Genomic DNA, 13,824 nt, shown 5'->3' with positions numbered 1-13,824 from the left:
AATCATTTTGCCCACCTAGGAGACACAACAAAATGATCGTCGCACCCACTTGGGATCGCAAAAGGATAGAGGCAGGGAGGCACCCTCACCCCCTTGGTGTTTTATGAATGCATTTGTGGGTCATTCATTGAGTAGGTTTCGACAATGATCTTTCTACAGGTTTACCAATGGAAACCTTGTTATGACTTTTCCTTCCCCTAAATGATAAGGTTCAATGGACTTCTCACAACGTCACGGGCAACAAACCGTCTACGTCGCCATAATCCAAACACTTCACTAGATAATTCAATCGGTAAGAGCGACGGGTGGTGTGTACAAAGGGCAAGGACATAGTCAACATGAGCTGATGACTCACACTTACTAAGAATTCCTTGTTGAAAACTAACAATTGCAATGATCTATCCCTATCATAATGATATTTCAAAGATTACCCAAGCTTATTGGTCAAAGCTATAGACTCGTTGAATACATCAGTGCAGTGCATGTGAAACCCAGAACATCTAAAGGCATCACAGACATGTTATTGCCTCAAACTTCTTTGGCCTAAACAGCCATAGTCCCTCTAAACCAAACTTCTCTTATGGAACCTAGTCATGACATATTTTGATACTTTTGGCTCTTTTTTCTACATCTCCATCAAAATGCTAGTTAATATGTAGTTGAATTAAATCCAAATGACATATTGCATTCTTACCAAGAACAATTTCAAAAAGGCTACAACCAATAGTTTAACTTGCTGAATGATTGTAGGCGTACTCCACTTATAATAAAACAAGTTTCGATTTTTTTAGTTTCTTTCCCGCATAACTCCTTAAGAAAATTTTTAAGCTGTGATTGATAACTTTAGTTTGCTCATCAGTTTGGGAATAATGACAAGGGCTGTAATTAAGACTAGTAATAAGCTTTCTCCAAAAAGTGTATCAAAAATGTCTTAAGAACTTGGAATCTCAATTGAACACCATGGACTTTGGAATATCATGTAACTTCATGCTCTTTCTAAAATACCAATCAAAAACATGAGAAGTATCTATGGTTTTGTTACAAGGAATAGAATTTACCATCTTGTAAAAAAGATTCACAACTACCATGATGGAATCCTTGTTTTGTTGAATGCTTGGCATACCCACTACAAAGTCTAAGTTGATATTATCCCTTCCAAAATGTTCTCCTAATGCACCATCATGAACTTTGGTGAAAATGGCTTGTCTTTAAGGATTGTACAAGCAATCAAATTTGAAAAGAAAGCATCATGTAACAGAAATTGGTTATGTGACCCAAGCTTGCATTTCTTTCAAATTCTATCACAATAAAGAACCTCCTCACAGAGTTCTTTGAGCACATCAAAATCAATAACATGATCAACCAAAGTTCTTAATATGGAGTGCTTTAGGCTCAAAGCTTCTGCCACCATCTTAGGAATTTCATATTTGTGTTTGGCGACAAAGTAATAAGATTGAACAAACTCCATCCAAGTTACATGCCTTCGATTGAGCTTGTGTTGGCTATTAATTATCTTTAGTACCTCATGATCAAAATATAGAACAAATGACTTGGCAAAGGGATACTAACTCTAAAGAAACAAAGCTCTATAAATAGTATAGAACTTTTTTATCATAAACTAAGTATTTTCATCGAGAATCATTGAGCTTTTCACTAAAAAAGGCAATTGATTTTCCCTCTTCATTCAGGCAGACATCTATGAGGGCTACATCACACCATATTTCATCCTTATAATATTTCTCTAAGGAATGCAACCAAACAATGTTTGTTGATCTCAATCTCATTTCCTTATTGCAACCATGACAACTTGTAGGGATAAGGTTGTTCCATGTTTTTTCGATCCAGCCACTACACCAACAGAGTGGATACCTCATTCTTAAAGTTGCCATTTTCAATAACCACTTCACATACCTTATCATGAGCAGTGCACTTAGTGTGAAATTTATTCTTGTGCAACCAATCTTTTTCTTTTATATTTACATCACTCAAGTTATATTGTATAACAGGTGAGGATTCAAGATCACCATAGGTCTCTTTAACATCTTCTTCAAGATCCTGAGGTACTTCAATAGGTTCTCTTTCAGCATCTTCAAGATCATCTTCAACCAATATAACTATCTTAAGATTTGGACACTCATAATGTATATGCCCAAGTCCTTAGCCCTTGAAGTCTCTTTAGGTTTGAGTGTTGACAAGACTAGATTGTGGTTTGTTGGAAATGACTCTTTCTTTCTTTAGGAGTAGATTTGAAGGGGGGTTTGGTAGAAACACTAGTCTTGGATGTACTTCCCTTGTTAATGTATTCTTCCACAGAAAGATCCCTTTGTTTCAAATTATAGAGTTTGAAGAAAATATATTGATGAAAATTGTTTAGAAGCTATTTCTTCTTCAACTTTCATTTCATCTTATCCCAAGTTGTGATTTTGCTCATGCCTTCTCTTTCTCGTTGCTTCTTCAAATTTTCCCACCAAGAGGATGCATGCTTTCTAAGTTTTATGATCACTAACTTTACCTTGCGATGTTCAGGGGCATCATGGTATTCGAAAATGCACTTCATTATGTGTAGCCAATCTAAGAACTCTTTAGGTTGCATTTTACCCTCAAACTCAGGAATCTATAACTTTGGATATAATATGTTATGTTGAAGTTGGTTTATCCGTAGGTAGTCACCGACTTGCCTTGGGTGATATGGGGTGCTATCGTCAAAATCATTGTTGTTTCCATGGTATGGATTGGCCTCTCCTTCATCTTATTCATTCCTCCTTCCTTGCCACCATATCTCTTCTTCTTTTCTTGCATACGCAACTATATTGTAGTTAAAGGAGTTGTTGCTACATCTCTTTTATTAGGGCATCCCTTGGGTCATCATTTGTAGCTACTGCAACATTGGTGTTGGCTTCAACATCTTCTACTGGTGCTTGACGACGATGACCTACCATAGCTCTTATACCAATTTGATGCTAGAAATTGATGGTTGAGATGTTGAAGAGTAATTGCAAATAAAAAAACTCACAAAGAAGACAACTCATAAAAACTTAAATAATGGCAAAATATGATTATTAGATTAAAGGGATAGAAGTTCACCATCAAGACTAGACACTAAGGGATACAAAAATACCACCCTAAGAATTATAATCAATGATATAGAACTATAAAATTTCACCACTCTAGGAAATCCACCTAAAAAATATGAACTTAAAAACAATCTAAAGATTGCTTAAAGATAAAACAAACTCTATTATGCCTTTTACAAAGAATAATAAAAAATAAATAGGCTAGAAACATCACTCTAAACATGAAAGCTTCAAAAGATTACCCTTATTTCATAATTTCTAAGTTTTCGATTTCACAAATAAAAAAACTTTTAAAGGTCTCCAAATATGCAAACTGAAAACTTTTAAAAACTTCTGGAAGCTTCCAAATTTGCATCTCTAAAAACTCTTAAAAGATTCAGGATTTACATTTTCAGTAACTTTAAAAATTTTTTGGATTTGCATATCTAAAAATCTTTAAAAGTTTTCAAAGATGCAAATTTAAAAGCTTATGAAAGTTTTCAAAAATATATTTTCGAAAGCTTCAGGAAGTTTTCAAAAATTACAAATTCAAAAGCTATAAAATGCAGCACCATTTTTACCCAAATTTGCTAAATGAAACAGTCAAAATTAAACGAAATCAAAATAAAAGAAAAAAAATTACCTCAAATTAAAAGATTGGTTACTTTTTTTTTTTTTTGACCAATGAAGATTGGTGACTTAATTGACGTTGAATTTTTGTAATATTAAGTTAATTTTTGAGTAAGAATTGGGATGTGAATGAAGAGAGAATACAGAAAAAAATGGATTTGAGGAAGGGTGAGTGTGAAGAGGATGTTTATGGAAAATGAGAGTTTAAGATGTGTAGTGAGTAAAAATATAATTTTTTAAATTTAAATGATATAAAAAGTAATTTTGGGATATATTTAGAACTTGTCATAACTAACAAAGTACAACAACCAAAATAGCAAAATTATCCTTACAGGCTAATAAGACTAACAACAAAATTTTGGGTTATTTAAGCAGAGCCCATTACACGAAACAACTAAAAAATATACTTCTCCGAGCAACAGAATTAATGATTACCCAAAGTCAGACATGCATTCACGTGGTTTGCAAATAAAACCTCTGTACTTCTGACATAAATCTCAATTTGCTAGGCTTAAAAAAGACTCAAACGAATCCTTGCCAATATTAAAAATATTTTTCATTGTACTTTACTAAAACAACATTTCCTATATCCATATGCAGCATGGATTTCCATATACTATTATCCACAAATCTGTCACACAAATCACAATATATAGAGAACTTTAACTGCTAAACTAACAATCTTGAAATTCAATATTAAGTATGGAAGTATGATATTAGGCTCTTCTTCATTGGTATTTTTTTTCAATTACTTTCAAATAAACCTTTTGATGTTGTTTACTTATTTGATCCATCACTTTTTAATAAATTGTTTTGTAAAGTATAATACATGATTTGAAAGTTTGAAATGTAAATAATATTTTTTTAAAAATATTAATTTAAACGTCTGACAAAAGTTTAAATATCAAAGTGCAATAACCTTTGAATCCAAATTTTAGCTCAAGTAATTCCTGTAACCCCCTTATATGGTGACATCTAATAAGTTCAATGTTCAATCTCAACACTTACAACTCTTTCTCATGTTCTTAGACTGCAAGCTCGTGTAAAAAAAAAAAAAAAGTGCAATTAATTTTTCCATTAAACACAGCTCTCTCACACTGTTTATAAGAAAGGGAATGGAAATAAAAGGAAAAATTATTTTCACAACGAAAAATAAAAGTAAATTTCTTAATTTAAATTAAATTAGTTTTTTCATTTTATTTTTGAAAGGATTAGATTGGAAGATAAAAATATGTGCAAATCCACTAATGTTTTTCTTCTATTTTCCTCCTATCAAACAAAGGATTAAAAAGTAGATTTCCCTTCCAATTGCTTTCCTTCCTCTATCTCTCCTATCAAAAACAATGTTAATGTTTTTTCATCCATATATCTGTTTATATTAAACAGATTATTATAAATATCAAACATTCTTCAAAAACAACAATAAATTAGAAGGAAGCCAATTAACAAAAAGACATAAGAAAAAGCAGTCAAATATCATATTACCTTACTGTACTTTCCAACTGTAAAGGAATGCAGATACACTGCATTTTCCCTGAGGTAAATGCTGTGCGATGGGACATCTATTTAGTAACGATGGGTAGGGAAACGCATAAAGCTGATAGCATTACAGGAAGTAATCGCAACAAAAGCAATTAGATTTACTTCCATCAGACATTTGACTAACAAGAACAATCTCACAATTCATGCGTGGAATAAATACATTTTAAGTATATCATTCTGAGGCCAGGCTGTTAGCAGGCCATAGTGAGAATGGCCTGCAAAAAATTGAATGCAAAATATAAGGCCAGGCCGTCTCATATATCATATATAGTACTTAGAACTGAATTTTCCAACCTTCCAAGGCAAAATTATAACTTCTCATAAGCATCGGACGATTCTTACAACAACCAAAACAATTTTGAGCTAAAACATAAAGGGATGTGTTTTCTTTCATTGCTCTCACGACCACGGAGAAAAATCACAAATTACACCAATTACCAAAAGACCATAACCTAACAGTGGCATGCAAATTTAGGGTACATTAAGGTCCTCTCGGAGTCAAAGCTGCAGCACTTTAAAATTGAAATCCCACAGTGTAAGAGTTGTTACCTATAAAAAAGGCACATCCCAAAGCAGTTGCAATCCCAAGTTTTCTATTATTACTGCATGGAAACACCACATCAATTTAATTAATAGAACGGTATATTCAAACCAAGGAAACAAAAGTTGCAGAAAATTCAAATAACATACATGTACAGGGTATACAAACAACACAGCTGATGAGGCTCCTTAAATATGCCACATCAATCTAATGTCAGAAAAACCAAGTTCTCACAATAAGAGGAGCTTCCTAAGCATTAGAATCTGCTGGATGATCATCCTTCCAACCTTTAGACAGCAGGTCATAGTTAATTGATGCGAGCTCGGATAGATTCTAACAAGAAGGAAAAAGAGAGAGTGAGGAAGTAGCAGCAAAATTTAATCAAGAAAAACTAAATAAAAAAATATATATTCATCAAGATGAGAAGCACAATAACCATCAAATGATAGAGCCAAATTGGAGATTGACGCAAACCACCTTGCAGTTTCAAATCAAGATCAAGACTACAATAATACTAGCATATTGCAGAACAGGATATGTTGTTGCTTACTAAATTTAACTATTAAGAATTCTGTGAACTGTCTTTCATAAGGTCACCATGAACATTTAACAAGCTCACCAGACTATATGTAGGTATGTATTTATATTTATATTTATATTTATATTTATATTTATATGTATACTTATAACACAACATTAATGAAGGCAACATTCATACAATAAAAAATATAAAAAAAATGAAAGTAAAAAATGGGATTTGAAATTTTATCCAAAAATAAAATTAAAAAACTAAAATCTTTCAGCAGGTATCATACAATCAACAATTAAGAGTAAACTAAAGCACTTAAATCCAAACTAAAGCAATAATTCCAGATGCATTCTTAATAGGTAGAAGTATACCTTAAATGAGAAATTACTGAAAGAATAATTGACAGATGAACTGGACTCAAATTCAGCAAGGCCTCCACATTCATCTCCCTGTTTCAGTGGTGGCCAACAGACCAACAGAAAGTCAACAACACAAATCATAGATAATCATTATTAAAGAAACTGCAAATTTCTGGGGCCAAGATACCACTTCATCCTGGCGGTTGCTCGGGCAACTACTACTGCCACTTAAGCTGTCAGCATCACTGGAATCATCAACGTCACTACCAGGATAGGCATGGTCATCTGAAGTATTCCATGAGTAGCGACTTGTAAAGTAACTAGTATCAAGTGCACTCTCTGAAGTGGGAACAAAGGCAGTCTGTAAAATGTCAAAAGCATGGTGAGTAAATACAAGACACTTAAAAACAGTTAGATGGCTCAGAATTCATCAATGACATTCACACCTTTTGCCTTGCAAGGGTGTCCCAATTGATATCTTTGAAAAATACATGCTGCTTCACCTGTATAAAAATTCCATTCTTTGTGATTCAAACATCTAAGGCAGGCAATTACGAAAAACATATACCTGAAAATATAAAAAAGGAGGAAAAAACCCAAAACTTGTACTTATATTAAGAACCATATCACCTCTGATGCTCCTCTCGCTCCAAGTCTGTAATGGGGATCTTCTGTCAACAGTCTGGAAGGATATCATGTTGCCAAATGTTAGGACCAACATTATTATTATTATTATTATTATTATTACAAAGAAAGAAAAGGAGCACTAATGTTGGTAAAAACACATGGTCCTTAAAGTATGAAGATGTGAAATACTGTAAATTGTTAAGATATTGAAACATAATTTCCAAGATATGGTCAGTTTAAATAAACCAGTAATATAATAAAAATAGTTAGCTTATTATATAATCTATAAATGATCTTCAAAAAGAGAACATAGGAACTTCTAGAAAAACATAATCATAGAGGAATATAGGATAAAAGTTTCATCAAATATCCCGTTGCAATAGCAACAATTAAGATAATATAGCAGTATCTCACTGTACCAGTAGATGTCCATAACAGAGAGGTTTATAAAATAAAAGCTTTGAACTTTGTTAAGAAAATATAGATCTCATTAAGATAACATATGTTAACAGATGTGTAAAGATGCATCCCCATATCTTGATGTTCTAGAAATGTTGCTTTCATGTTTGTGATTGACACCGGAGTGTCAACAAATCTTACAACTTGAGCTGAGACTAAGGAAAACTTATCCAAAAATAAGATGGGCCTATCCTTGGTCAAAATCCACTAAATAAATGCAGAAATAAGATGGTCTAGAATAGGGAGATTATGTCCACACTAGCTGGAAAAGGAGAGCATGAAGATGGATAAGATTGTGGTCAGATTCATGGATGAACCTAGACACCAAATATTCAGCATATTATCATGTAATTTGCAGGAGCAAATGAGCAGATAATTGTGTTCACATGCAAATCCCATGATTTAAGGCACCATTTCAGCAAGATAAGATTGAAAGCAATTCCATCAATTTAGCAATCCAATCTTTGAAGCTCCCATGTTTGGAAGGATGTTCCTAGCCTATTTATTTTCCGTTATTCTTTGTAAAAGGCAAAATAGAGTTTGTTTTTATCCTTAAGCAATCTTTAGATTGTTCTCAAGTTCTGTATCTTTTAGGTAGATTTGCTAGAATGGTGAAGTTCTATCTCTTTAATCCAATAACCATATTCTACCATTGTTCAAATTATTGTGAGTTGTCTTCTTTGTGATCTTTTTTTGTTTGCAATTACTCTTTAACATCTCAACCATCAATTCCCAACATCAAATTGGTATCAGAGCTATGGCAGGTCCTCGTTGTCAAGCACCAACAGAAGATGTTGAAGCCAACACCAATGTTGCAACAACTACAAATGATTACCCAAGGGATGCCCTCATAGAGGAGATGCGGCAACAAATCCTCCAAGTACAACAATAGTTGTGTATGCAATAAAAGAGAGCGAACAGATAAAGCACTAAGGAAAGAGGAACAAAAAAGATGAAGGCAAGGCTAATCCATACCATGAAAACAACAATGATTCTAACGATAACACCCCACCTCACCCACGGCAAGTCAGAGACTACCTATGTAGAAACTAACTTCAACATAGCATATTCAATCCAAAGATAAAGGTTCCTTAGTTTCAGAGGAAAATGCAACCTGAAAAGTTCTTAGATTGGTTACACATAGTGGAGCACATTTTCAAATACCATGATGCCACTGAACATCGTAAGGGGAAGCTAGCGGCCATCAAACTTAGAAAGCATGAATCCTTTTGGTGGGAAAATTTGAAGAAGCAAAGGGAAAAAGAAGGCAAGAGAAAAATTGCAAATTGGGAGAAAATGAAAAGAAAGTTGAAAAGGAAGTATCTCCCAGACAACTTCCAGCAAGACGTCTTCCTTAGGTTCCATAACTTGAAGTAAAGAGATCTCTCAGTGGAGAAGTACACGACTGAGTTTGACCACCTCATGTTGAAATGCGAATTAGCGGAACAAGAGGAGCACGCTATTGCACGATATCTTGGAGGGTTGAAAATCGAGATAGCTAATGTGGTACAATTACAACCCTATTGGACTTTCAACGATGTATGCAAGCTTGCCCTTAAGGTGGAGAGGCAACAAAAAGAGACCCGTGGTAGCAACTTGAGATTTGGGTCCCGAGAAGGCTATATCATTAAAGGTGGCTCATCCAAAACTTTTGTGCCTTCTAAGCTCATTCCTAGGCAGCCCCAAAAAAGAGATGGAACCTCAACAAGCAAGCCTCAATCTAGTGCACAAACCAAAAAGTGTTTTAAGTGTCAAAGGCTTGGACACATTGCCTCAGAATGCCCAAACAGGAAGATTGTGACTCTAGTAAAGGAAGACTTAGAGCAAAATGAAGAGAAGTTGGTTGAAGAGAATCAAAACCTCGAAGAGGAGGAAGATGTAATCTATGGCGATTGTGGAGCATCCTTAGTCATACAATACAACTTGAGTACCGCATCTACTAAGGAAGAAGATTGGTTGCATAAAAACATGTTCCACACCTAGTGTACTACCCATGGGAAGGTATGTGATGTTATAATCGATAGTGGAAGTTTTGAAAAAGTTGTTTCTACTTTTATGGCACAAAAATTAGGCCTTAAAATAGTGGATCACCCCAAAACATATAAGCTGTCTTGGCTACAAAAAGAGAATGAAATCAAGGTTAGCAAGAGGTGTTTAGTTCCTTTTTCCATAGGAAAGCAATACAAGGACGAAATGTGAGGTGATGTAGCTCTGATGGATGCTTACCAATTACTGCTTGGAAGGCCTTGGCATTATGATAAGAGGGTTATTTATGATGGTTACCACAACACTTATACATTTGTGAAGGATGGATGCAAAATCATCCTAGGCCTTACCAAGCCCCTAGTAATGTCAAAACCAACCAAAGGTGAAGGAAGCATCTTGTTTACCAAGGCCAATTACAAAAAGGAAATTAAGATGGGTGGTATTATGTATGCACTAGTGCTGATTGAGGAGAATGAAGATGGGGAGAAGCCTCTGCAGTAATACAACCATTATTGGTAGAATTTCAAGATGTTCAAGAAGAGTTACCAGCTGGTCTACCACCAATGAGGGACATTCAACACTGCATAGACCTTATCCCAGGAGTTGTTCTACCCAACAAGGCAGCCTATAGGATGAGTCCTAAAAAGCATGAGGAGTTGCAATGCCAAGTTTATGAATTGGTGAGAAAAAGAATGGTGCGCGAAAGCATGAGCCCTTGTGGTGCCCAAGAAGGATGGATCATTGGGCATGTGTGTGGATAGTAGAGTGGTCAACAAAATCATGATTGACTATCGCTTTCCTATTCCACGCTTAGATGACTTGCTAGACCAACTACATGGAGCAACTATTTTCTCCAAAATAGACCTACGCAATGGCTATCATCAAATGAAAATGAAGCCTGGAAATGAGTGGAAAACAGCCTTCAAGACAAGGAATGGTCTCTATGAATGGATGGTAATGCCTTTTGGTTTATCCAACGCCTCTAGGACTTTCATGAGATTTATGAATCATATCCTTAAACCTTGTATTGGCAGATATGTAGTGGTATGTTTTGATGATATTCTGGAGTACAACAAAGATGAGGACCAACACTTGAATCATCTACACCAACTCTTTTGCATATTGAGGGAACAAAAACTTTATGGTAACCTTAAAAAGTGCAGTTTCTTTACTTCCAACCTTGTGTTTCTAGGATTTGTGATGTCAAAGGAAGGAATAAAGATGGATCCTAGCAAGTTGAGGCAATTTTAAATTGGCCAACACCAGCATCTTTACATGATATCCAAAACTTCCATGGCCTTGCATCTTTTTATAGGCACTTCATTAGGGGTTTTAGCTCCATTGTGGCTCCCATGACTGAATGTTTGAAAGACGAAGCTTTTAAGTAGACCAAAGAAGCCCAACACAACTTTGAGGTCATTGAGGATCACCGAAGCTCCCATCCTATCCCTACCAAATTTTAGGGTGGTGTTTCCATATCCCTTAGTGTCTAATCTTGATAGTGAACTTCTATCCCTTTAATCCAATAACTATATTATGCCATTATTCAAATTTTAATGAATTGTCTTCTTTGTAAGCTTTTTTTGTTTGCAATTACTCTTCAATATCTCAACCATCAATTCTCGGCATCGGTGATGGGGAGATAATTACACTACATAGAAATGTTCTTGCACGTTGAGTTTTGGAAAATGTTGTGCTTGATACTTAGTGTGTTGGCACTTGATATAGCAAAACAAAGTTCACAGCTTTTTTTTCTTGGTCTATAGTACTAAAACCTCTCTTTTAGTAAAGCCATAAAGCAAATATAGTACAGCTGTCTTTGCAAACCAGGCATGCTCAGAAAAATGTTTCAGTAACAACATTTCAAAATTATGTCCACAAAATAATGTTATATGAAACTAAGGGCATTACATGTTACAACTATTATTTATTTCAACATGCATCAAATTCTCATGACATCCCAATATGACATCAACAAAACAATTTTCTTACCGATCAGTTAGATCTTTGGCTTCTATGCTCATCTCTTCTGGTACCCGTGGCCAAGGTATTTTACGGTTGAGAATATTGTCAAATATTGTCTAGAATCAAAATATAGAAGAAAGTGAATTTACGAATGAGAAACAATTTAAAACGAAAATTTCAAACCGGATGGCACATTAATAATTTAAGCAACATTTTAAAGAAATCCAATAGTTTAAAAAGTGAAGAGTCTTTAAAGATTTAAAAAGAAAAGAAAAACCCTTAAAACAACATCAACATTAGAATATCCAAGAAAAAAAAAGTATCAAGTTTCTTCCTAGGTTAGGAGTCCAGAGCCCAAAACTAACTTGGAAGTCGGTAAATTTACCATCATAACTATGTAGTTGACTCAATCAAACAAAAGATATACATCCTTAATTGTGCAAGGTGCTAGAAAAGAACCAATATTATATTGTGTTCTTATGTCTACTTCTAATAAGAAAGGAACATCAGGCCCTAACTCAAAAACATACCCATCAATTGGCATAAGGCCTATGTCTTCCTATCCATGTATTACCACAATAAAATTATGAATGTAACTAGCATTGAGCACTGTGATTGGATGTTAGTCAAAGATACGATGATTTTCCCACCCTCATTGAAGAGCCTCAACCAAACACCTAGCAACATGTTTGTCAACAATTTAGAAATGGTTTCATTCTTGTAACACCTCATTTTTTAAGCAATTTGGATTAAAACAAACCAGCTATTGATTGCAAACCAAAATTTAACAACAAAATTAAGAAAACATGAGACATAGAGATCCAAATTACAAAGTAGGAATGATAATTAAGATCTGACATTTGAACTCAACATTCATATATTGACAACACTACAAATATCAAGCAATATTGGGAAAAAAAAAAAAGGTTGTGGGAAAACACTTATTTACAGTTGATTGTAATATTGTAATCTTGTAATCTATATATTTATATTTGTATCTTTAGAATTAAGTATTTATATCCCTAGAATTAAGGACAGAAAATTAGTATAGATAATCCCTTAATTATAGGATCAGTTTTAAGAAAATTTAGTTTCCTAGTTTACCCACTAATCAGTTGTACATAAACCTAAGGTGCTTGTATAATTCTTTATGAGCAGTTTTTCAATATACATTCTGTTTTTCTCTTAATTTTTCACACAGTTTTATTTCTTAGTTTTTCACATGGTATCAGGCAAATGGTTCACTTACTACAGTAGCAGGATTAGGAGATATTCAAATTAATCCCTTGTTTGTTCTTAAAAATATTTTTCATATTCTTGGATTGTCTATTAATATGATATCTATACAAAAACTTACCAGAGACATGGATTGCAAAGTGACTTTTTATCCTTCCTATTGTGAATTTCAAGATTAGAGTTTGGGGAAGAAGATTGGACTTGCTAAGGAGAAAGATGAACTATCCTATCTTGAGACATCAAACAACACAAGTAACATCAAGAATAATTTACCTTAATCATTTCTTTCTAAAAACTCTTCCAATAAAGACAAAATTTAGCTTTATCATTTTCGTCTTGGACATCCTTTTTTTGGAACTTTGAAAAACATGTTTCCTTCTATGTTTAAAGGATTAAATGGCGAATATTTTCATTATGATGTTTGTGAACTTGCAAATCATAGACGTTTTTCTTTTTAAATTAGCAATAAAAGAAGTTCTACTCCTTTTTAATTGATTCATGTGACATATAGGGTCCCTCTACAATTTATAATATTTTCACTGCAAGGTGGTTTGTTTCTTTCATAGGTAATTGTACCAGGTTCTCTTGAATATTTTTACTTAAATCCAAATTAGATGTGAATAGTGTGTTTTTAAGCTTCCAAAACATGATCCAAAATCAATTTGGAGTGAAAATCAAGAGATTTAAATCTGATAATGCAATAGACTATTTCAACCAGAGTTTATCAACCTATTTCAAAAAGGAATGGATTATCTATGAGTCATCTTATGTTAATACTCCACAACAGAATGGAGTGGTATAGAGGAAAAACAACCATTTACTAGCCACAACCCAAGCTTTACTTTTTCAAGCAAATGTACCTAAATCCTACTAGGGGGAAGCCGTTCTCGCTGCCAC

General features: G+C 34.0%; 1 protein-coding gene across 12 annotated transcripts in view; it reads right to left on the bottom strand.

The window, feature by feature from the left end:
* Positions 1-5,139: 5,139 nt before the first annotated feature.
* LOC149516078 (putative serine/threonine protein kinase IREH1) overlaps positions 5,140-13,824 on the bottom strand; it is a 33,225-nt gene continuing 24,540 nt past the window's right edge. For 2 of the 12 annotated variants that reach the window (XM_089768012.1, XM_089768015.1), the window contains exons 12-19: positions 11,719-11,807; positions 7,285-7,336; positions 7,101-7,157; positions 6,842-7,015; positions 6,667-6,744; positions 5,916-6,099; positions 5,775-5,827; positions 5,140-5,440 (exon numbers count right to left, since the gene is read on the bottom strand). In XM_089768012.1, the coding sequence (XP_089624138.1) occupies positions 6,016-6,099; positions 6,667-6,744; positions 6,842-7,015; positions 7,101-7,157; positions 7,285-7,336; positions 11,719-11,807 (534 nt within the window). In that variant the 3' untranslated portion in view covers positions 5,140-5,440; positions 5,775-5,827; positions 5,916-6,015. The other 10 variants (XM_089768011.1, XM_089768014.1, XM_089768010.1 and 7 more) reach the window with 7 other exon arrangements.

This window comes from Durio zibethinus, chromosome 11 (genome assembly GCF_047325235.1).
Source record: "Durio zibethinus cultivar Kanyao isolate XHJ-2024 chromosome 11, ASM4732523v1, whole genome shotgun sequence".
NCBI lineage: Eukaryota > Viridiplantae > Streptophyta > Magnoliopsida > Malvales > Malvaceae > Durio > Durio zibethinus.
The sequence above is the reverse complement of the archived record's forward strand: the minus strand, read 5'-3'. Positions and strand labels throughout refer to the sequence as shown.